The sequence below is a fragment of the Lichenostomus cassidix genome, chromosome 15 (assembly GCF_008360975.1).
Source record: "Lichenostomus cassidix isolate B80296 chromosome 15, HeHo_3.0, whole genome shotgun sequence".
NCBI classification, from domain to species: Eukaryota; Metazoa; Chordata; class Aves; order Passeriformes; family Meliphagidae; genus Lichenostomus; species Lichenostomus cassidix.
Window position 1 is genome coordinate 7938601 of NC_139496.1, and position 15820 is coordinate 7954420.

Below are 15820 nucleotides of genomic sequence, written 5' to 3' on the forward strand. Positions count from 1 at the left end.
GATCCTTCTCCCCCTCGTTTCTCTGTTCATGCGCAGACAACCCTACTGAAAGGTAAATGTATACAGGAAGAAAACCTAACAAACCAGTAAACACTAATCCCAAAAATCTCTCTCACACATGCAAACAAACCCCAATAAACAAAAAACCCAAACAAAAGCAAACAAACCCAAAAAACCAAAACAAGAAAAGCAACCAAACAAAAAACCCCACCAAACCCAGGAGATAATTTAATTAGGGGCGGGAAAACCAGGATAATATTTAAATCGGGAAAAGCGAAGCTGAACAAAATGTTTTCCACTTGCACCCTGTATTACGGGAGCCAGTGGGGTAAGGGGTCTTTAAAGCCCAGCTGAATGAATGGCTCTTGGCACTACAGCGGGTGGGGTAAAGCCCCAGCCTGACCCCCCTGCGGCGGCGGAGCGGCTCCCCGGGCTGGGGGGAGGCTCGCCCGAGGTCGGCTCCGCGCCCGCTGCCCCGACGGCGCGGCGAGCACCCATGCGGCCGGCGAGCACCCATGCGGCCGGCGAGCGGCATAGGCAGCCCCAGCCGCTCTGCCGCCGGCAGGAAGAAAGGATTTCACTGCCGGGGGCTCATTTTCCGTGCTCTGCAAAGGCCAGTGCAGTGCAGCCAGCGGAGCCCGACAGCTGCTGCCAGGTGAAACAGGCCCCCGCAAACGGATTGTCTGGGGGTTCCGAAGGGTCTCCGGCTCGTGGCTCTTGAGAGGACCCCGCTGACGGGTCCTGCCGCTGTGTTCGCAGGGTCTGTCCAAAAGGAAGGCTTCAAGCCTCAGGATCTTTCCCATCGTGACACAGGGACGCAGAAGGCGGCCCCCCTTCCGTCGAGGAAGGTGTGCTCGAAGGCACTGCCTTTCCCTCGGTGGAAGGCTGACGCAAAAAATCACGTCCGCCAGTCCCAGCAGAGACAAGGAGGACAGGCTTGGGGCGGGGGCAAAGGGGACACTGACTAAACCCACTTCTCGACATAGACGTCTTGAAATTTTTCATTAACTTGGGGGCACACAAAATAGATTTTGGGGGGGGGTGACACAGCAGGAGTAAGTATTGCTCAGGTTATTCAGTCACACATTATCTCTGACCAATATTTTCCCTGTCCGAAATCCAAGCACATCCTTCCCTGGGTCTTCTCTATTCAATTTAAACCCACTGATGCACATAAATGCCCTGGCGACCAGCCTGGAGGGAGCCCGCTGCTTCTCCGACCGTGTCGTCGGGAAAGCCCCTCCCGGGACCCCGGGGGCCGCGGGGCTGACCCCGCCGCCGCACTAGGTTTCGCCGCATTTCCCGCAAAGAAGCGAGTGAGCTTCCACCTGCAGCCGGTCAGTCCCGGCGGCGGAAAGCACCGGCGGAGAAAGGCTGCGAGGCGTGGGGATCCCCTGTCACCCCGCTGTTTCGAGCAGGAGCCACAGCACCCCGGGCCAAAGAGGCGCTGGCTTTCGGCACGACGCGCAGCCTCCCTCAGCCGGGCGGTAGCGGCCGTGCACAGCCTCCCATCCGCGCCCCGTCAACCCGCAGTCCCTGGACAGCCGGACAGGGACACGCAGAAGCCCCTGCCTTCGAGGGACAGGGTGGCCATCGCCATTTTAACCTGCTCCGAGCGGGCCCACAGCAGAGAGGCTGCGGGTGATCTTCCGCCACTCTGCGGAGCTGCGGGAAAAGGACATTGGGGAGGGCAGGGATTCACCTGGGCAGCCCCGGGCATGTCACCCAGCCTTCCTGCTGGTATCTTGGACACCTGCCCCGGAACCCAGAGCACCGCTCACAGACAAGGCAAAGAAACCCCATATTTTCTCTTCCAGATGGGACAAAGAAGTACTGATACGTTTTTGGGATCACTCAGTTCTGCAGCTGCAAGCTGAGTGCTGGTCATCAGTCCCCGTCCAGTACCTTAAGCACAGCTCTACCTATCAATTCCAAAAGATCTCTGGACTTGAGCTAACACTTTAGGAGGATGGAATTTTATTTTAGATTAAGTCATTCTTTCAGTATGAACCACAGTATCTCAGAGTGAAGAACAATAATTTTTCCTTCGGTTTCTTAAGGCACCAGATATAAGAAAATATGATCTAGTGTGAAGGTGGTTTTCTGACAAGAACGATCTAGACTGGGCAACTTTTCTATGCAGAAGTGCACAGAAAGCAGATTGGAGAGAAAAACAACATTCGGCACTATTATTATTTTCCCTTCAAAGCATCTTTTAATGCAGCATCCCACTCAGCACCAGCCTCCCCAGAGCCGCTCCGCGCAGCATCCCCTCCCCGGTGGGGCCAGTGCCCTGGCACGCATCCGGTCAACCTCCGCTGCCGGAGCTCCGCTGCGGGGTCCCAACCAGGAGCGTGCTATGGGCAAAGCAGGAGCTGCCCCGACTGCGGGTTAGTGCTGAGGATGCTGAACCTCCCTTCCCCGGCCAGCTCCCATTGTACGTCCGCTCCACGCCTGCGCCCTACCCCACGCAGCCCCCGCCCCTGCCCTGCTGGGGACCGCCGGGCTCGGAGATCCTCGTTCTCCGTCACTGACACTCATATTCACTTGGTTCTGATGTTCCCCACATTCGGGACCGCACCTCCCCACCTTCCCGTCCCGTCAGAACATGAGCTGCGGAGCTCACTCGCTCCCCCGCTGGGCTTTCGGGTGGCGCTGGGGAGGAAGCCGAAAAAGCCGCTATGTCAAATTGCCAGACTTGGGAGAGTTCTCAGGCTTTTCTCTCCTACCTACCCCTGCTCTCCCGGAGCACGGTGTCCCTTCAGCTCCAGCTACCGCTTCAAAAATCACGAGTATCCCTACCTTTTCGAGTAAGGAGGAGGGAAGTTATGCCCTCCCAACTGAGAATTTACCCCTTAAAGAGCAAATCTATTCCGGCCGGCCGGTCGGATCACCCCTCCCTGCCCCTCGCCGAACTGTCCCTCCTGTTCTCCGGCGCCCGGCTTTAGCCCTGGGAATGGCAGATTTCCTAAGGGGCATCACGAAGCACTTTTTCTCCCAGAGCCGAGACCAGGAGGTCCGAGGCTGCTGGGACTTCTCAAGCAAGATTTCAGTTAATTGCTCTCAATAAACAGCCTCCCATCTCATGAGGGAAAACAGCGTCCATAGAGAAAGACAAATATTTTAATATTTGGAGCTATTTGCCCTGGAGACTGAAGTCTCTAAGCTCAAGGGAGAGCCGCTCTCAGCACCTTGGGTTTGTATTGCTGAGGAAATGCAGCACAATATAAATATAAATGTGTTTTGCTGTGCAGCTTTATAGAAAATTGCCTGCAGCTCGACAGTAATCATCTGCACATCCGCACCCAGTGAAGGCAGAGGTAATGCGTTCAAAAGTATAATATTTGCAAGAGAGAGCAGATGGTGCTCCCTTGGGTGCAATTTCAGGAGAAGCCTCGCATTCTGTGCTTCTCTAGGTCTGTTTTAGCCTCACAGGTTTAAAGCTACAAGAGCTCTATTTTTTTTTTTTTTGCAATGGAGTCACAAGCACACCCAACGCTAGCCCAGTGTAAGATGCTGCTGGCACCAGTTATGTTCCCTTTTTGAACAACCAAGGAGGATATAAGTGGAATAGACGAGTGATTAAACAAGTGCCTATACGATTATTTTAGCACACTACCCTCCCTGCGCCCACCGAAGCCAGTTACCGAGCTAGATGGGCTTGTAGTAGGATGGGAACTGCTGGGGATGCATTAAGGTGTTTTTCCCCCACAGTGTCAGCAGCCGGACAGGGCTGGAAGCACTCTCACAAGCCGTATGGCAGCACGGTTAGAACACCCATAAGCACAGAGGCCTCCGGCCGCCCTTGGTGCGGGAAAAGCACTCAGGGAGCCCGTGAGCGTCTCGCTTCCCTCTCTCGGGCAGGTACTGACTGGGTCGCTGCTGTGTTTTCTCGGCACAAGGAGGCACAACGATTCCGTTTTGCAGCCTTTCGGGCTCTTGAGCTACCGGGCTTTAAACTTGCCGCCTGGCCAGAGGAAGTCGGGTGAAGGCAGAGGAGGAATCGCCTTCTTAGCCGGCCCATCAGGCACAGGCGCTGCTCAGCGCAGCCCCGTCCCTGGGCGTCCGCCCTGCGGCCAAGCATCGCCGCGCCCAGCCGGCGAGGAGCTCTCCCATGGAAGACTCGCCGCGCCCAGGGCTCCTGCTGGGGGCCGGGCTCTGCCCGCAGCCGGGGGCTCCGCCGGGGCCGGGGACAGGCTGGCGCGGGGCCGGCGCACGCCGTGGGACCTCCCCGATCCCTCCACGCCCCGCTGCGGCGGGCGAGGCTGAATAAAGGGACGCCGATCGTGCCCGGCGGAGAGGGGTGGGGGCAGAGCGAGCCGTGAGCACAGTTTCGCTACGGGAATGAGGGTCTGCTGCCACCACCGAAGGATCGGCGTTAGCAGCGGCTGGCACGCAAATACGTGGTACCAGGGATCGCAGAAAACGCTCCTGTGCGAGAGCATCTTTCCGCTAGACATGAAAGAATATCGGCAGGCGGCGGATGCTGAGAAATCCAAATTACGCTGCCGGGCAGATATGCAGAAAAAAAAAAATTCTACGTTCTTTTGGCACATGAACAAAGCCCTCGCAATAACTGCGCCAGCAGGAAGGGGAGCTGGACTCGCCAGCTTGTTGTCCCCACTTGAGGACGGCTGATGGAGCGCGCCGTGGGTGACCCACGCAGCCAGCGGGAAGTGCATCCCTGCAGGATGGCTGGGAGAAGCCTCCCAGCAGCTCGCAAACCGATACCGGTGTCGGTAAGAGATGGCAGCTCGGCTTTCACCCTCATGCCAAAGGGAATCCCCGGCGGATGGCACACGATCTACTCCAGGAGAAGAGGTCCAGCAAGAGCCGAGGAGAGCCAGGTGAGCTACATTAGGGAGAAGAGGTGTTCATGTAGCTATCGCTGACGCGCGACCTTTTCTAGCTAGGAACAGATCGTTTCGTTTTAGCTTTTACTGTCGAAATCTTGCGAAATGCAATGCGTTTTGTCGTACATGACGGGACCAAGAGAGCTCCCTGTTAAAGGATCCTTTTGTGCCTTTTCTTCCCCCACCGAGCGGAAACCGGTATTTAATTTTACAATACAGGTAATTGCCTTAAATGTATACTGTAAGCAAACAGACTTCATCCTTGGCCGCACTTCATCGATCCCAAAGAAAAACAGTAAACAGAAACGCCTGAAGCACCGCTTCAGAGCTTACGCTAATGTTTTAAACTTCCCTTTCGAATAACCGAGCAGTACATGACTTGGCAGAGCGCACCTAAGGAGGCACGGCCGCACGGGCGGTCCTGCAGCAGCTGATCGCCTTAGCAGTGTAACGCGGGGGAAGCGGATGTTATTTGTTTCCCCCCAAAGAGTATAAATCTGCGGCGATCAAAGCTGCGCTGCTGAAACCCTGCCGGGCTGCCAAAGGCACCCGGTGCGCAGGCAGCCGGCAGGAGCAGCGCAGAAAGCGGAGGAGCAGCGCTGACTAGCGGCCGCCGCTCCCGGCTCCGGCAGCGAGAGAACGAGAAACGCGCCTGCCCCTTTCTCCTCAGAACGGCTCTGCTCGCACCTACCCCCCCCCCCGGCTTTTATACAGCCCATCCACAGGGCTGTTCCTTAGGCAGGACAGAGTAGCCACATGCATGTAAGCGCACAGAAGAGAAGCTCTCGTGTAGGGGCTCTTTGCGGGCACCGGCCAAGCCAGGCAGTCCGACCCTTCCAGCCTGCGGTGGCCCAGCAGGCAGAGATGGGGCAGTGAAGGCATCAGCAGAAGATAAATAACAAAAACAGAAGGAAAAAAAATTACAAAAAGTGGAAGAAAAATAATTGCATCTTATGTTCAACTTTGATTCACTCAGATTCACCCCACACACTCCAATTTTCAGTGCAGCACACACTTGTACTATTAATGAGTAATCTCAGAAAACGAAGCTTTGGTGAATAAATACATAACCCTCACGAAGATCAAGCAAAGAGCCTGAGATCCGAGCCAAAGCTTGACAGTCCTCCAGCCAGCCAAAGCCAGCACCCACACGCTATTTTTTAATATTAAAGAAACCAAACCAAACAAACCCCCCCCCCCAAAAAAAACCATAGGAACTAATCAGGTAGCTTTACAGCTTGCACACATTCTGATTAATTTGTAATGTGTTTTGTAAGGGTTTGGTACCCTTGAGATGCCATACAGCTTCTAACAGTTCTTATCCTAATGAAGCAGGACACCATTTTCCCAAAGGATTGGAAACAGATGAATCCCTCACAGAACAGCAGCTTGAATCAGTATCAGAGCTGTCAAAGGATTTCACTGTGAATTTTATGCTAATTTAGAATTAGCACAATACCAAATATAGTAAAAAGGTTTATAATTAGTTCAATTTGATGCAACTTAAAGAGAAAGAAGCATTGAATAGTGCAGCTGCTGAAGTCTACTTTTCAAGGTGTTCACTATATTCCCTTCTTGTTCATACACACCCAAAGTAAACCAGTAGCAACTTCATAGGAATTGGTTGACCATGCCTCAATCAATTCCCACACATTATTAAAATAACAGCAGATTTGATTTAGGAAACAGATGAGAAGGAGCTAATGCTGGTGCTCCATCTTTTGCATAGGGAGTAAAAAGAAATTATTAGGTGTAAATACTGCACGTCACTGAAGAATTGTATAAGCATGGGAGCACTAAGATGCTTAGAATGTCCCTGGAAGGAAGGGAAGAAGTATGAAATATTTATTCCTTTAGAGTCCTAAGGTTTTGGGGTTTTTTTAATACTTAAAGTTTATTACTGTTTGTGACCTGCATGCATAATAAACCCTAAGGTAAAGTTCGAATCACCTTGTGTTTCCTATGCAACTCCAGACTGGTAAGGTTGAACAGTTTATTCCTCTCTGAGGAAGAAAACCATCCCCTGTGCTTTCTTCCCCTGTGCCACAGGATAGAACCAAGTACAATGAAGAGGAAAGCAGTTCCTTAGCTTTGAGTATTCCTGTTTAGGTGTAACTTTTTTTTTTCTTCCTTAAAAAGTTTAATGACACAACCACAGGTTCTGGCTCGTAACACCAAAAACATGGGTTCCTGAAAGGCAACTGATGAAACAGCCACGTTATAAAGCAATTAACTATCAAACATTCTTGACTGGTTGCCCAGGGCTGGATTACAGGAGATGTTTCTGAAGAGAAAATTGCAAAACCAAAAGGGCACAGATGTGAACTCAAAACTAGGAAAGAGGGGCATCAGCTTCAGACACCCCACATACACAAATCTTTGATAGGCTCTCAGCCAGTTCCCAGTAGGCAGCAGGGAATTTAAACAAACAGGCAGCAAGGATGCCAAACAGGGAGTCAGACACCAGCAGGATGCTGCTGCAGTAAGGAGATACTGCTACACTTCAGCCTCTGTCTAGGACAGGTGTGAAATGTGGTGCATCTACAGTACCAGCTACTGCTTCACCGCTGGGGAAGGGAGGCAGAAAAGAGAGAAGATTCAGCAAAACTAACAGGCTTAAAAATACTGCTGAGTAAGAGCCCTTGTTACAAGCCTGTTTTGATTCTATTTTTTTTTCTCTTTAAAAAGATAGGCTAATTTAACCTCGTAAGAACAGATATATCCAATTAGTATTCCCAAACACAATAAATTAAATTATGGTTAGTTATACCATTTAAATACAAACATTGCTTTATATTTAGCCTCGACATTCAAAATGAAGAACCAATGAGCAGCACATCCCTTCCAGCACATTGGAAGAACTAAAACCAGGTCTCATTCATCCTGACTGAGAAGTCAAAACATGTGGCAAGTGTTCATATACTAAGCAGTTGCACAGAGCTTTAAAAAGCTTCCAGAAATAGAGTAAAAATGTCTGTAGGCACACACCTCCAAAATTAACATATCTAAGGAACTCTTTGTCATTTCACATTGAACTAGATATATACATATGTGTAAAATCCACTATTTGACAGATTGCTTTCAAGACAGAGTAGCCTTTAGCAACTATTCCCACTGAGAACAATTATAAATACAGATCCCTCTAATTCTTTCCCAAAAACCTTTCTGGTTTATTAAAGGAAGAGTACAAAGCAACATTGGCACACCTTTTCAGAGAGTTCCTGTAATAGTAAGAAAGAAATGGGAAAACATCTGCCAGTTATTTGAAAGAATTATTTCCTGCTAGCATCAGAAGTCAAAACAAACAGTTCTCACTTAACCTTGAATAATATAGAGATTTTTGACAGGAGAATTTAGCACATTAAAGTAAAGGAAAACAAAGAAACAAAACAGCATTCCCAACCTTTATATCTACATCTCTCAGTATCTCATGTTTTACCCTAGAGTCCCAACATCTTGAGGTAGATGATAAAATCATATGGAAAACAAACCACCACTCAGCAATACAAAACCTGAGATTCTCTAAGTCTCTAGTACTCACCCGTGGAGCCAGGACTGGAAAGCTGAATTATGAGCAGACAAAGTAAATAAAAACACCTGAATCACACTCTGAAATCTCAGTACTTGCACATGAGCTTAGGCCAGCATTATTCACAGCTATAATTTTTGCACTTCCTATGTTAGCATGACTTTTGTAGCCAGAATTTAGCATGACAGGAGTACCAACAGTTCTTTAAGTATTATTTTAGACCTTTCCAGTAAGATGTACTTCAACTGGCCTTATTTGAGAGTCCTTCAGAACAACATTCGTAGTGATAAAAATTGGAGAAAAACCCCACAACCAAACAAACTCCCCTCCAACTATTGTGACACATACCCAAGTGAAATATTAAGGCCAAGTGACTTTTACACTTTGGTCAGAATCAGGAGCGGACAAAACTCAGTTCACAGGAATATTGTTAAACATGTCTTTAATGGCTTTCATGGGTATATTTGTGTGTGGCAGCTTGGTTTTTTAGGAACAAAAGGTATAAATATTCTTTGAAACTGAGAACATATTAGAAAGTAAGCAATAAGGACTCAAAGTCAGTTTTTTCGCGGCCTCACCCAAATCAATTCGGCTCAAATCCAGAACAGAAAGTCAAAGGTCCAAGCATAATAAATAAGACTGAAAACCACCTTTGCTAGGGACAGAAACATGCAGGCACAATCATTGGGTGGGGATGGCACCTGGCACAGAGACCAACAGGAGTCCAACAGCTCTACCCCTTCTCTGCCAATTTAGTATTCCACAGGTGCACAAACTAAGCCCATATGGTGTAGGCACAAAGCATTTCAGGGACAGAGAACACATTGCCAAGATCATTTCTTCCTCCTGTCAAATGCTATCACACTTTTTGTGTTTATGTATAGACCACCTTCAAAAGAAAAAACATCCTTCTTAATAAAGGAAAAGAAAAGCTTGTTTATGCAGGCTTGGTTTGTTTTTAAATAGTTGTCCTTCATAGCTACAACCTCAACACCAATTAGTCAGGAGTAGCAGTGAACCTGAAATGTTAATCACATGAAAGTTTACTTCTAATACAAAACAGCAAAGCCAGTCTACTTAATCTTCAAAATGCCCGCAATCCTTAAATATACACATGCAACTAAAATTAATAAAAAAACATTCTTACCTTTTTCTTTGAAGAGAAGTAACGAGGTATACAAAACTGCTGTTACCCTTGCTCCATAGGGTATGAGGGATCTTCCCTAGTAGGAAATCCTTAAGTAAAACCTGGAGCTAGCCTGGGCAGCACTCCTGCACGAGGTGCACAGAGCACCCAGGGGACTTGTAAAGCTGAACTCAACTGCCTGCTGCACCTTCTCAACATAACACCAACACTACAGCTCTGACTGGAGCTGCAGGAGCAGTAAATCAGTTCCCTGCTTCCTTAACTGATTGACTAATGAGCACCATAATTAGTAAATGATTTACACATGGAAACAAGAACACCTGAATGTTCTGACAATTTCTCACATTTTCATTGAAAAGTGAGCTTTTCAATTTGAAACAAAATCACAAATATATGGTATTTTGAATTTTAATCAGCATTTTCAGTAACACTGTGTAAAAAACGCACTGAAGAATTAATTTCTTTTTTCACAGAGGAACACAGAAATTAACTTGCTCAATGAAGATTCCTTGCTAGCACTCCAGTGCATACCCCTGTCAGAAATCCATGACCAAACCATTGTCTCAGATTTTTTTTGCTCTTCTGCATTCACACATAAAAAAACCCCACATAGGTATATGCCTCACTATTTATTCACCTGGATTGTCATACTGATCTTGCAGAGTGACACAGAAGTATGCCAAATTCAACTGTTCCTTTGCACCATAAGAAACTTTACAAAATTCTAATATTAATTAAACAAGCAGCAGTTTTCTGCACCTGTTCATAGAGCAGAGCAGCCTTACTAACGGACAATTAGCCGTACCACCATTACCAGAACATCAGAATTTCCTAGATGAAGTGAAAATATTAAAATTTTGTCTTCTTACTCCAACATACACAATATTTTCAAGTCTTCCAATACAACATAGAATGAAACTCTCAGAAGACATTGGAAGCAATTTTCAAATGGATACTTTTTTAAACTCAAAGACTGAATAGCTGACTGCAAGTCACTCAAAAGACACCATATTTCAGAACTATTTTTCCTTTTCTAGACTCAATCCATCTCCTCATCAATAACATTCTTTCACTAGGAAGTAGAAATCAATTTCCAAATATTTAATTATAGTTGGAAAAAGATTACAAAATACAAAGTTTTATTGTACTTGAGACCAGAGAAAAGTATTACTTTCATTTTTTCATTTCCTTCAAATTCAAGAAAAAGCAGCAAGCAAACAAACGACAACAAAAACTAACAGATGTATGAACTAGTTTCACCAATAAAGCTTGGAAATTCAAAAAGGATTTCACCAAATAAATGTCAGTGGCTGAACCTGGTAGAAGCCATTCCCCACAGAAGTGCTGCATTCCTAGAACGAACTAATGCCCTTCAGTAATACAGAAAGTCAGTCACTCAGGCAAGGCAGGACTTAGAAGAGACTAAGGATTAGCATCTCCGAACATTGGAGCCAAACGAAGCATTTTGGATCCTACGTCAATTCAGAGCTCATCATGTTTTGCAGGGTCCAGACTGGGTTTGATGAAGACTCCCTCCATGGCTTTCCAATAGTTGTGGTGGTTGGCAGCAGGCATGCCATGAACTTCCCGCTGGCCTCTAATGGGGTGGCCGTACTGCTCCCCAGTGATGGACAGGAACACCTCAGTCCCCACGTGCTTGAAGCGCACGGCATCCTCCCGCTCCCAGTAAGTCCCACTGCATTGCACAATCCAGAAATCCAGGTCATCTCCTTCGCCATCATCACCAAAGGCACTTACTTCCTGTTAGAGACACAAGCTTCCTGAAGTGAAAGTGTAAACAAAAACCTCCAGGACACACAAATATCAACCACACACTCAGCAGGGTTTAAAGGCAAGGATGGGGAAAGCAAAAGCACTGTTACTTTGCTTTGTCAACAGTTACCAAGTCCAGAAGCAGTAAGGTTCTATCACTACAACCTGAACACAAAGTGCCAACAAGCTCCAACCTGTAATCTGAGCAAAAACAGCTAAAAAAACCCCAAACAAAACAAAACCCCACAACGAGAGCTGAACATTCTTACATAAATCACAATATATGAAGTGTCTACACTGAAAAATTAAACCTGGGGAAAGGCTTTAGAGTCAATCTTTCTCTTAAATAATTCTTCTGAAATGTTATTTTTCCATCCCTTCTTTTAATAATCACCTTATGTAGACACCCTACACAAAGCTGGACAGTATTGTTTCAACTATTTTACTCATGGTGAAAGACAAGCTTTTTCCACAGAGTCAGATCTTTCAAGTTTGAATGTAACACCTATCCACACAGCCTGATGGAAGACTGATGTGACTGCTAATATAGATATTGCAGCAACTGCAGTATTTAAGAGACATTTTCAATCTTGGAGAAGCATTTGTTCAAGGACAAGACTGGGGCTGAATTACAGCTAGAAATTACACTCTTCTAGATATGTACAAGATTATAAATAAATACAATTGCAAGAGCAGATTCAGTTTTCCTGTGAATGAAGGACACATCAATAAGAATAGTGAAATGAAATAAGGATAGCAAGAAAGTGACTGAGACTAATAGACTGGATCACCAAGGAACTTGGACATAGGAATACTTAGTGATGTAACACATGATTAGTTGCCTTGCTCAACAGCAATCTTCAATGTTGAAGAAGGTGTCCTGACCTTGAAAACACCAAACATTTCAGAACAGTCTTCCCAGTAGCAATGGTGCAGGACAAAAGAAAAAAAAGAAAAAAATAAAAATAAAAAAAAAGCATGCAAAAAGCAGATTTGTTAAAACTACTGTGAAATACCAACACTGGCACATATTAAACTTTACCTCTGTCAAGAACTGAAATACGTCATTTCAAAATGCAGAAAAGCATATACTTGAATCTGGATATGCACAGAGATACTGCTTCTGGCAGCTGGTTCAAGCCTGATTCTCCAAAAACATGAGTAACTGGAGAGACCATTGTCAATAGCATGCACTGTTTATACAAAAGCTTGAGATTTAAACCGACTCACTTGGTTATTGGAGAGTGGTGATGGGAAGTGATGAGTGTGTAGATTTTTCCCTGTGTTCACGTGGGTAAGTCGTATGGCTTGCCCACATTTCACTGGTGTCCCACGCTGGCAACTGCTGTCACTCTTCCCACGGATCCGCCAGTAGCTGTTGGCATCATCTGAAGCTTCAACTCCTGTCACTGACTGCTGCCCACTTCCTGTTTGAATAGAATTAAATGACAAGAATAGAATTAAATCCCGCTTCCCCAGCTCAAAAAGACACGAAAGAACTAAAGAAAATTCCTTTAATGAAATTTCCTTTAATTCCTATTCACACCATTCCACCTTTATCAAAAATACTATCAAGGTCTTTGTGTCCCCAAACAGACCAACCCCCTCGTTGCCAGAACAGACACTGGGAAGGTACTGCTGAGGCTCAGATACCGAACAGGCTCACCTCAGGGACGAGGGCAAAGCACCCTTATCACATGCCAACTGCAGGGCCCACAGCACAGCTGACACGTCTCCCTGTCCCGCAGGCCTCAGCATCCTCCTGTCCCCGCCAGGTCTCCAGCGCACCCCAGCACCCCATCCCTGGCCTGTTGTTGGGTCTGTCACTGCTGCCCTCTCGTCTGACGTGGTCTGGGCTGTGTGAAAAATCACAGCCAGGTCACTGTGAGGGGTTGTTAAAGGGCCCTGGGGGAAAACGTGCTGTGGGGCAGGACTGTTCAGTAATCACCAGAGCCAGGGAAGGACAAATGTGCTCACAGCGAGAGCAGTGTCAGAGACAAAGGGGCTCTGAGGGCACAGCCCGGGTACGGCAGTGTTTAAATACAGCCTCGGGAGCCGCGGTTGGCACTGTCGGGTCAGTCAGGCCCTGCTGCTCCATTCAGGCCACTTGCAGCTCGGAGCTGCCAGGCGGCACATCAGGTCTGCTCCTCCCTGCAGTTCTGGCTCTCAGAACAGAGTAAATATCTACCCAGTTGGGGGATTTCCAGAGAAAAGTAACACCGTGTTGAAAAACAAAGGGAATTCTGGTTTGTGGAGTGACTTGGATAATAATACATCACAGCTCCAGTAATTTCTGGATTATAGTAGAGCTTCTAATTACAGGGCATAAACACTACACAAAGAAGAACTAACACTGTAACTTGCTGTAACTTTAAGATGTAGCAATAACATCTTTGCTTTGGATCCCAAAAGTCACCTTCTGTGCTTCAGTCTCTTGCAAAATTCTTCTAACAAAGAGACTATTAAGCTCTATTCTGTAGAAAAAACACCTGCATAAATTAATATATGTACTGTCCTTTATTGCATAGCTTTGGAAACTAAAGAAATAACCCACCCACCAAAAAAACCTCAGTAATAAGCGGCCGTGGACAAAGGACACAACTCCCATATAGTTCATTAGCTTTTGCCTCTGAAACTGCTCGTTGGATTGACCAATGTACCACATCACAGTCTTGTGTGAGTCCCAGGTAACACTGTAAAGAATGCAAAGTAATTTAAAAGAGCAGAAGAGTTTGATCTTCTTAGTGGCAAGGAAATAGGTAGAAAGGCTCCTATCTTGGGACTTAAATATTTGTAATGGTGGTATTTTGTCCTTACAACAGCAAAGAACTGAAACACTGCACTTGCTATTATAGGGTGATTTAGAAAGCACATTAGTGTTGCTGGGGAGTGCAAACATCATAAGATGCTCAGCTGACTGTGTCTCTTCCTCCAGTCCTGAAGCTGCAAGGCTTTTTCCTGCCCATGTGATACCACTCAATCAAATGGTTAGGATTTTTTGTGCTAGCTTTGACCTGTTTTCTACAGCTATACCTACATTTAAGAAAAATCTCTGACTTAAATGCCAGGCCAGCATTGAAACAAGCCCAAGTACTAAATTCAGTCACACACACACACGTGTCTACACACATATACACACAGTGTGCTTTTCTCAGGACTAAAAACTCATTTCCTAGCTCTGGAAGTACAAAGGTTTACTCACAGAAAAGCCAAAGATCCCCCATTGATAGTCAAATGCCATATTTTTATGTCATTCTAAGAAGCCTCACATTTGCTTCTGTTATTATAACTAGGGCAAAACCAGATGTCTGTGGTTGCCATTTTAGCCGTGGAAAATCAATCATATGGGGCTTTAGCTGGCACCTGTCTATCTTTCTGGGAGGTCGCTCAGTCTCAGTGCATTTAGTGCCGTTTACATGGTGCTCCCTACAATGCTTTTCAGCCCCACTTTAGAAACATAATTGGGTTAGAACGGTTGCCAACAAAGAGCCCATCAATGCCAAACACCCACGGCAATTAACAGCCACCTCATTGCGACAGGGCCCTCTATTGTTTCTGGTAGATTGCTGTAAGCTCCAGGTAAAATTGCCTCAGAAATTATGTGGCTTCACATCGGTCGTGGGAACATCAGCTTTTTGGATAGGAATTTCATTAGATTCTTGTTTATGCACACAAGCAAAGTAATTCAACAGTGCTGTAAAAGGTCAGAATGTGAAATGGAACTTCAAAACTTTCAATCACTTTACCCCCCAGTCCTTGTACCAAATTGATTTTCAAGGATTTTGGAAGCTCCTACCATTTCCACTCAGGTGCAGCTGCGGGTATAACCTGGCCCTCCTTGAAAAAAATGATTGAGCAGTGCCAAATGCTTTTAGCTTGCAGGAGTGAAAAATCTGTGGCACAAGAAAATTTCAGAGGGTGTATGCTGACCCAAAGCAACAGATTATAGAAAAAGGATATAGTTTTTATGTTGGCCTTTGTTAAAGATGCCTTAAACTTTCTGTTTGCTTTGCATGACTAGAGCTGTTGCTGACAACTAAGGCAGAGCTGGCAACTCCTGGGTGATTTACACCCCAAAAAGCTCTGGTGCATCTTTTGGTGTAGACAGTACTTGATTTATGGAGAACACTGCAGCAACACCTGGGTTCTTTCTCAGACCAGCACAAACCTTAGGCAAAACAGACAGGGACAGTTCTGAAGACATTAGTACCTGATAGAGAAACGAGTCCACCCAAGCTCTTCCATTGGCTTTTCTCTGCATCTGGTCCCTTCTCTGATATCAACAAGGATGAACTGTACTGAACTCAAGAGAGTAACTGTAGACAATCAGGTCTGTAAAGATTCTGTGGTTTTATGCTGTCTCCTTCTTTCACTCCACACTGAGGAACAGCTGGTTATAGAACTCACTTCAGATGAAACATTTGTCTCTGTCTTACAACAGAGCTCGTCCAACTGTGACCCCTAAGCCTCATACAAACAGTGAACAGGAGTAACAATGATAAGATGCTGACACCCAGG

The 15820-nt window shown here is 46.4% G+C and overlaps 1 protein-coding gene across 1 annotated transcript; it reads right to left on the bottom strand.

The window, feature by feature from the left end:
• Window positions 1–10143: 10143 nt before the first annotated feature.
• SDF2L1 (stromal cell derived factor 2 like 1) lies at window positions 10144–13400 on the bottom strand. The gene is made up of 3 exons (XM_085076338.1): window positions 13347–13400; window positions 12533–12838; window positions 10144–11290 (listed from the first exon to the last, which is right to left on the bottom strand). Exons 1-3 carry the CDS (start codon window positions 13398–13400, stop codon window positions 11012–11014), a joined length of 639 nt encoding a protein of 212 aa, XP_084932464.1. The 3' UTR covers window positions 10144–11011.
• Window positions 13401–15820: the final 2420 nt, after the last annotated feature.

What these genes read in the sequence shown, in the direction of transcription:
- SDF2L1 (XM_085076338.1), bottom strand. Translation starts at nt 13,400, where the DNA reads ATGGAGCAGCAGGGCCTGACTGACCCGACAGTGCCAACCGCGGCTCCC. An exon ending in CAACCGCGGCTCCCGAGGCT is followed by an intron (nt 12,839 to 13,346) that starts GTATTTAAACAC and finishes TGGTGTGAATAG; the next exon opens with GAATTAAAGGAAATTTCATT. An exon ending in CACCACTCTCCAATAACCAA is followed by an intron (nt 11,291 to 12,532) that starts GTGAGTCGGTTT and finishes TGTCTCTAACAG; the next exon opens with GAAGTAAGTGCCTTTGGTGA.